At 55.5% G+C, this 8,396-nt stretch overlaps 1 protein-coding gene across 1 annotated transcript; it reads left to right on the forward strand.

Annotated features, from left to right (window-relative positions):
* The first annotated feature begins 465 nt into the window (after positions 1-465).
* On the forward strand, positions 466-5,610 carry FAM167B (family with sequence similarity 167 member B). The gene is made up of 2 exons (XM_038758420.1): positions 466-884; positions 5,100-5,610. Exons 1-2 carry the CDS (start codon positions 609-611, stop codon positions 5,364-5,366), a joined length of 543 nt encoding a protein of 180 aa, XP_038614348.1. The 5' UTR covers positions 466-608; the 3' UTR covers positions 5,367-5,610.
* Positions 5,611-8,396: the final 2,786 nt, after the last annotated feature.

The raw sequence follows: 8,396 nt of genomic DNA on the forward strand, positions 1-8,396 counted from the left end.
CAGTAAGCGCTCAATAAATACGATTGATTGATTGATTGATTTCCCCTGTGCCTCTCACCTCCACCCTTCGCGTCCCCTCTGTGCCCTCCCTCCCTTCCCCGCCCACAGCCTCCTTGCCTCCGGGCATCCCAGCTCTCCTCTGGGACCATCCACCCCCAACCCCGGGTCCCCATCACGCTCTTGACCTTTGCCCCCGGCCTGGCTCCTGCTCTGGGCACCCGTGGTCCCCCGGGCTCAGCTCTGGCCTCATCGGGCATTGTCAGAGAGATAAGGGGTGAGAGGAAGAGGGGGAGGTGACGGGAGGTGAAGGAGCAGAGCGGGCAGAGAGGGTGTGCGGGGCGGGGTCGGTGGCTCTGGCATTCTTGGCGGCTTTCGTGTCCACGGAGAAACTTCCTTTCAGAGAACGGGGTGTCTCCTTCCCGCCGAGACAGACAATGAAATCAGCCGAAGGGACCGAAGGAGGAAAAAGGGCCTCCCTCCGGGTCATCACGTGTGGCCCGGCTTTATAGAGTTGCAGGGAAATCACTGCCCTCGCACACTCACCTTGGCACACTCGCCCTCACACGTTCGGCCCCGCTCCCCTTCCCGGCCTTCTGGTCACCCCCACCATGGCCCTCGGCCCCCTCAAGTTCAAGGATCTGGGCGAGGAGGAGGAGGAGGAGGAGGAGAAGAACCTGGACAGCGTCAAGGCGCTGACGGCCAAGCTGAAGCTGCAGACCCGGAGGCCGTCGTACCTGGAGTGGGCCGCCCGGGTGCAGAGCCGGGCTTGGCTGGAGGGAGGGTCCGGCCAGGGGTCCCCGGGGGACAGCCAGGCCACGGCCCGGCGGGGCATCTGTGGCTTCGACACCATGGACGACGCCCTGCGGTGGCTCCGGAACGAGCTGGTGAGTACGGGGCGGCGGGATGGGCAGAGGGCATCAAGCTGGGTGCCGAGCGGGATGTGGCCCCCCCGAGGTGATCCAGACCTCTGTCCTGCCCCGTCCTCTCCACTGTAAGCTGGTTCTGGGGCGGGAAACGCTAATTCTGTTGCATTATGCCCTTCCAAACGCTTAGTACAGTGTTCCGCACATAGTAAGCACTCAATAAATACCATCGATTGATCGATTGATCGATTTCCTCTGGAGCCTCTCCCTCTAACCTTCAAATTCCCTGGAGGCAAAGAGCCGAGAGTGGGCCCAGGGCTGGACTCTTGCCAATGGGGCCATCCCGATGCCTCCTACCCTGTGTCACAGCTGGGACCCCCTGCATTCAGCGCTTAGAACAGTGCTTTGCTCATAGTAAGCGCTTAACAAATGCCATCATCATCATCATCCATCAGAGCTCCAGGAAGAAGGCAGGCTGTAGTGGGTTGGAGAGCAGAGCCCCAGGCCCCCAACGTCTTGGATTACTGAAGCCCAGAGTTTTCGCCATCCCAGACGTGCAGCCGTCTCTGGGTAGCAGCCCAGTACACAGCCACCCAGTAAGAACCCACGAAATGAGTGTCGGGGGAGCCCCCGGGGAGCCACGTGGGCTCTGGCTCCAATCAATCAGTGGTATTTATTGAGCACCTTGTGCAGAGCACTTACTAAGTGCTTGGAAAAGTACAATACAAAAGAGTCGGTATACGTGATCCCTGCCCACAAAGCTCTTACAGTCTACGAGGGAAGCAGATATTAAAATACATTACCGGTAGGGGAAATGGGTAGATGCAAGGTGATCAGATTGTCCCACGTGGGGCTCACAGTCTTCATCCCCATTTTACAGACGAGGTAACTGCGGCACAGAGAAGTGGATTGACTTGCCCAAAGTCACCCAGCTGACAAGTGGCGGGGCCGGGATTAGAACCCACGACCTCTGACTCCCAAGCCCGGGCTCTTTCCCTTGAGGGAGTTCCAAGCCCGAAGCTGGGCAAGAAGCTGGGGGTGAGAGAGGTGAGATTGAGGTACAGAGCGCACGGATTAGATTGTAGTAGGAGATCAGGTTAGAAAGTGCTTTGCAAGCAGCAAGTGCTTAATAAACACCACTGATGGATCAATCGACTGAGGGAGCTGATTGAGTGCCTTAAAGTTCATAGTGAGGTATTTCTGTTTGAGGCCGAGGTGGACGGGCAACGATTGGAGGTTTTCGAGGAGCGGGAAGATGTAGACTGGAGAGTTTTTCAGAAAAATGCAGAGGGAAGTGTGGCCCGGAGAGGGGAGAGGCAGGATGCAAGGAGGCCAGGGAGGAGGCTGATCCAATAGTCGAATTAGGATATAGTAAGTGTTTGGATCAGCGTGATAGCGGTTTGGATAGAGAGGGAAAGGCAGATTCTAGATATGTTGTGAAGAGAGAACAGACAGGATTCTGTGACAGATTGAATGTGCTGGTTGAATGAGAGTGTCATGAGAATGATGCCAAGGTTATGGGTTTGCGAGACAGGGAGGATGAGAAGCAGCGTGGCTCAGTGGAAGGAGCACGGGCTTGGGAGCCAGAGGTCATGGGTTCTAATCCCGGCTCTGCCACGTGTCAGCTGTGAGACTTTGGGCGAGTAATAGAGTGGGTCATTCATTCATTCATTCTATCGTATTTATTGAGCGCTTACTGTGTGCAGAGCACTGTACTAAGCGCTTGGGAAGTACAAGTTGGCAACATATAGAGACGGTCCCTACCCAACAGTGGGCACACAGTCTAGAAGGGGGAGACAGAGAACAAAACCCTATTACTCCCTCCCCACCTCCAGGGGCCTGAGTCCCAGATCCTCCAGTTCACTGCTCCCACATCTTCCCAGGACACTGATGGCAAAGCAACTGGAGCCCCCCGGGACCCCGAATCCCCCCATCCCCCTAAATCTCCCGAGAGAACTGGAGATTGGACTTCTGTGACTCCCATCAGCCTCCTAGAATTGACTCTTCCCAGCCTCAATTAATCCATCAACTAGTGGTATTTATTGAGCACCTACTGACTGCAGAGCTCTGTACTAAGTGCTTGGGAAAGGACAACGATCAATAGTATTTATTCAGCGCTTAATGGGCGCTGAGCACTGTACCAAGGGCTTGGGAAAATAATAATAATAATAATAATTGGCATTTGTTAAGTGCTTACTAAGTGCAAAGCACTGTTCTAAGCACTGGGGAGGATACAGGGTGATCAGGTTGTCCCACGTGGGGCTCACAGTCTTAATCCCCATTTTACAGATGAGGTAACTGAGGCCCAGAGAAGTTAAGTGACTTGCCCAAGATCACACAGCAGACGTGGCGGAGTTGGGATTCGAACCCATGACCTGTGACTCCAAAGCCCGTGCTCTTTCCACTGAGCCACGCTGGGAAAATGCAGTACTATAGAGTTGGTAGATGTGATCCCTGCCCACAAGGAGCTTACCGTCTAAAGGGGGAGGAAGACATTAAAATAAATTACAGAGAGGGGAACTAGTAGAGTATCAGGATTTTAACATAAGTGCTGTGAGGATAATAATAATTATCTGTCTGGACTGAGCACGGAGAAGCTGGAGACGGGGAGAAGTTGAAGACAAAGAGGAGGCTGCTGGAGCCGTTACAATATGGTAGATTGATAAAGTATCAATCGATCAATCAATCGTATTTATTGAGCGCTTACTGTGTGCAGAGCACTGTACTAAGCGCTTGGGAAGTACAAGTTCGCAAGAGACGGTCCCTACCCAACAGTGGGCTCACAGTCTAGAAGGGGGAGACAGAGAACAAAACATATTAACAAAATAAAATAAATAGAATAGATATGTACAACCCCTAGTTTAATCAGTCAGTCGGTTGTATTTATTGAGCGCTTACTGTGTGCAAAGCAATCTACTAAATGCTTGGGAGAGTATGCTCTAACAGAGTTGGCAGTCACATTCCCTGTCCACGACGAGGGGAAAGACAGACATCACTATAAATAAATGACAAATGTGCATATAAGAGCTGTGGGGCCGAGGGAGGGGCGAATAAAGGATGTGAATCCAAGTGGAAGAGTGAAATAATAATAATAATAATAATATTTCTTAAACACTTACTTGGTGCCAAGCGTAGTACTAAGTGCTGGGGTAGATACAAGATAATCAGGAGGGACACAGTCCCACACGGGGCTCTCCGTCTAAGTAGGAGGAAGAACGGGTTTTGAATCCTCATTTTACAGATGAGGAAACTGAGGCACAGAGAACGTAAATAACTTTCACAAGGTCACCCCGTGGGTAAGTGGCAGAGCTAGGATTAGAATCCAGATCCTCTGATTACCAGACCATGCTCTTTCCCACACTGTTTTTCTAGTTGTAAGCGATATAGTAAGAGCCGGAGCCAGGTAGGTGGCTGTTTGGGTGGAGAGGAAAGGTGGATCCGGGAAATGTTGTGGAGGAACTAACAGCGTTCAGCCCACAGGAGGGAAATATCAGTGGGTGGCTGAAGGGAGAAACTGAGTCACAGAAAGGGCCTGTGTCCTGCTGGCAGGGATTTAACCCTTTTTTTCTTCCCCGGTCTGCACGATGGCTCTTCCTCTTCCTTACTGACTCCCACCAGCGACAACTGTGTCACCCTGCCCCTGGGGGTGGCCTGGGGTTGGCGGGGGTCTGTCCTGTCTTCCCTCTCAGACTCCCCTGAGGGCAGGGACCGAATCTGTTCTCTAAGCCGGGGGGACCCCCGAGCACTCTCCGGTCTCATTCATTCATTCAGTCGTATTTATTGAGCTGTACTAAGCGCTTGGGAGAGTACACTACAACGATAAACAGACATACCCGGCCTACAAGGAGCTTACAGTCTACAGAGGAGAAGCATAGGAATATAAATGATTAAATGATAGACATACGTAAGTGCTGCAGGGCTTGGAGTGGGGATGAATAAAGGGAGCAAGTCAGGGTGATGTAGAAGGGGGTGGAAGAAGAGGAAAGGAGGACTTAGTCGGGGAAGGCTTCTCGGAGGAGATGGGCCTTCAGTCAGGCTTAGACCGGGGGAAGAGTAACTGCCTGTCGGTTAGGAGGAGGGAGGGCGTTCCAGGCCGGAGGCAGGACGTGGGCGAGAGGTCGGAGGCGAGACAGACGAGATGGAGGCCCAGGGAGAAGGTTAGCATTAGAGGCCCAGTGCGGGTTTGCCGCAGGCACTGATTCTCGGCCTCCGTCCCTCCGTCCCCTCCCTGGCCAGCGGGAGATAGAGGCCCAGGACCAGCAGCTGGCCCAGCGGCTGATGCGTCTGCGTGGGCAGATCCACGGGCTGAAGGTGGAGCAGATGTGCCGGCGCCACAAAGAGCTGCTGGACGAGGCCACGTTCGGGCTGGAGGGCTGCCAGGAGGAAGACTCGGACCTGCTGTGCACCATCCCACCCCGGGCCGCCTTCCTCCTCTCCACCCCGCTCAAGCACATCGGCCTCACCCGCATGAATATCAACTCGCGCCGCTTCTCCCTGTGTTGAGGGGGGTGCCCACCTCCCCGGACCCTCCGCTTCCCCTGCCTCCGCCCCCCACCCCACTGGCCGCATCTCTCACCCTGCCTCCCTCTTCCCCCTCCCCACACCTGGGCAAACTGTAGCCAGCTGCACCCGTTGGTGGCAGAGGTGGGGCGGCGGTGGCGGGGAGGAGAGAAAGATCAGAGGTCAAAAAAGGGGGTTCAGGAACTCTGACTTCCCAGCTGGGGTCTCAGGGGGCAGGGGAGTCTGGTGAGAGGGGAATGGGAGCTATCATTCATTCAGTCTTATTGATTGAGCGCTTCCTATGTGCAGAGCACTGGACTAAGCGCTTGGGAAGTCCAAGTCGGCAACATAGAGAGACTGTCCCTCCCCAACAATGGGCTCCCAGTCTAGAAGGGGGAGACAGACAACAAAACAAAACATGTGGACAGGTGTCAGGTCGTCAGAACAAATAGAAATAAAGCTCGATGCACGTCATTAAAATAAATATATTAGTAAATATGTACAAGTAAAATAAATAGAGTCATAAATCTGTACAAATGTAATTACAGGTTCCGTGGGGAGGGGAAGGAGGTAGGGTGGGGGGCATGGGGAGGAGGAGAGGATAAAGGGGGCTCAGTCCGGGAAGGCCTCTTGGAGGTGGTGAGCGCTCAGAAGGGCTTTGAAGGGAGGAAGAGAGCTAGCTTGGTGGATGTGTGGAGGGAGGGCATTCCAGCGCTTAGAACAGTGCTCTGCACATAGTAAGCGCTTAACAAATGCCATTATTATTATTATTATTATTCCAGGCCAGGGGGAGGACGTTGGAGGGATCCGCAGGGGATGGCGGTGGGGAGGGGGGCAAGGCTCTAAGATCTCCACACACACACGCACATACAAACCTCACACATCACCCTCACACACACACAATACACACACTAAAATACTACACCCTCCCACCCCCACATACACACACTCCCCCCTCTCTCTTTCTCTCTCTCTCTCTCTCTCTCCCGGGATTGTCAGGGGCTGAGCCAAGCCCGTCTTGGAAGAGATGGAGCTGGAAGGGGTGCGTCTATCGTGATCCCATTCCTGGCCTCGGAGGAGAGGGTGGGATTAAGGTTTTGTAGCCGATAGCCGGGCGGACCAGGGGATGCCGGGGAAGGGCTGAAGGAGAGCGAGAATAAAGGAAATGGATACCAACGCAACTCACCAGGGATAAAGTGACATTCCTCCCAGCTGACGGCTCCCGGGCCTATTTCCAGGAAGACAAACAGCAGGGAGGACGGGGGGGTGGCCTGTGACCCAGAGCCGAGCGCGTGCTCCCGTGCGTTCAGACACGCGTGTTCACACGCGTGACCCTGGAGCCTGGGGGTTCTGCCTCGACGGGCCCCTTGAAATCCTCACACGCCCCCTCTCCAGCCCAGCGGTTCCCCCAACAGCTGCTGCTCCCCTTGTCAGCCCCTACCCCGCGGTGGTCACCGGCCTGTGGCTGGGCCAAGATCAACAGACGACGGGCAGGTGGTGAGGGCCCCGCTTCATATCACAGCTGCCTGGTTTGACACACAAGCTCTGGAGCTCTCAAAGCGTATGTGTGTGGTGTGTGTGTGTATCACAGCCTTCCAGACTGTGAGCCGGCTGTTGGGTAAGGACCGTCTCTATATGACGGCAACTTGTACGTCCCAAACGCTTAGTAAAGTGCTCTGCACAAAGTAAGCTCTCAATAAATACGATGGAATGAATGCATCCCCGCATGCTCACATCTCTAAGTCTGTGTTTTGCTTTTTGCCTCCGTCTCCACGTCTGCCTCTCTGTTTATTTTTCTCCATCTGTGTGTCTCTCTTTACATGTCTCTTAATCTCTGTTTCTCTTGGTTTCATTCTCTGGCTCCCCCACCCCCTCTTCTCTTTCTCTCTCTCTCTCCTCCCCTCTTGCCCCCCCCCCCCCCCAACTTCTTTTGTTACTGCTCCCCTTTCTTTGTCTGACTTTTCATCTTTGGCTTCTTCCCCTCCCTCTCTCCCCCACCTCCCCCACCATTTCCTGCCTCACCCCACCTCCTCCCCAAGCCTCAAGCCTCTGGTCCCAAGGTGATCTCAGCGACAGTTTCCACCTCACAAACCCCTACAATAGCTCTGTGGTCTCCACTCACCCCAGCAGCGGCAGCGGCAGCTCAAATACTCAGAGATCAGTTCTCTCAAGCCTTTCCACCCAGCTCCCCGCCAATGGGCCTAGGGACAAAGACAGAGGTCGAGAGGATGTGGGCCCCTCTGGTACTTTCCCCTCTACCCCAGACCCCTGTAGGGAGCCCTATGCTTGGGTTGGGGTGAGCCCAGGTGGTGGTCTTGACCTCAGGCGGACTGCCCGATTGACCGTGGTTTTATCTGGCAGAGGGCGGGCATCACCTGCCTGATGGACCGCATCATTTTCTCCGCCGCCCAGGCCCAGGGCATCGTCTGGCCTTCGCTAATGCCCGGTTGGTGGCCAACCCTCTGCCTGAGCGAGAAGACTTTCTCTGGGAGACTGATGGATGCTGCCCACCTTCCCATGCCAGTTGTACCCCCAATGGTTTAGTGCCCTCTCTCCATCTCGGGGCCAGAAAGGGGACCATGGGGCCGAGGCGTCACCCTCGCCCGGCCTTCACCCTACAGTGCCTGCCGGCCTTTCAGGTACATCTCAGCCATCACCTCCGAGTAGCGGGCGGCCCGCCATGTGGTTCTCGTTCGGGAAGCCTCCTTTGCTGCCCACCTCTTCCCAGCAGCCTCCCTGCACCCCTCCTTGAGGCGAGACACCTGGCGAATGTCAGAGCAGCCCCCCACCCTCCCGGGTGCCTGGGGCAGGTGGAGGCGGGGGGCCGGGGGGCGGGGGAGAGGTGGGGTGAGGAGGAAACTTCTGGGCGCTGACGGGGGTTGTGGGCGCGGGAGGGTCCGGGGTTGGCTGCCGAGAGTTTGACGGGGGCAGGAAGTTGGGGACGGACGTGGGTGCAGGCAGAGGCAGGGTGGCGAGGTGAGTGGAGGCCGAGGGCCCTTCCGGGAGACACGCTGACCAGAGGGGACGGGCCGG

This window comes from Tachyglossus aculeatus, chromosome 16, assembly GCF_015852505.1.
Source record: "Tachyglossus aculeatus isolate mTacAcu1 chromosome 16, mTacAcu1.pri, whole genome shotgun sequence".
NCBI lineage: Eukaryota > Metazoa > Chordata > Mammalia > Monotremata > Tachyglossidae > Tachyglossus > Tachyglossus aculeatus.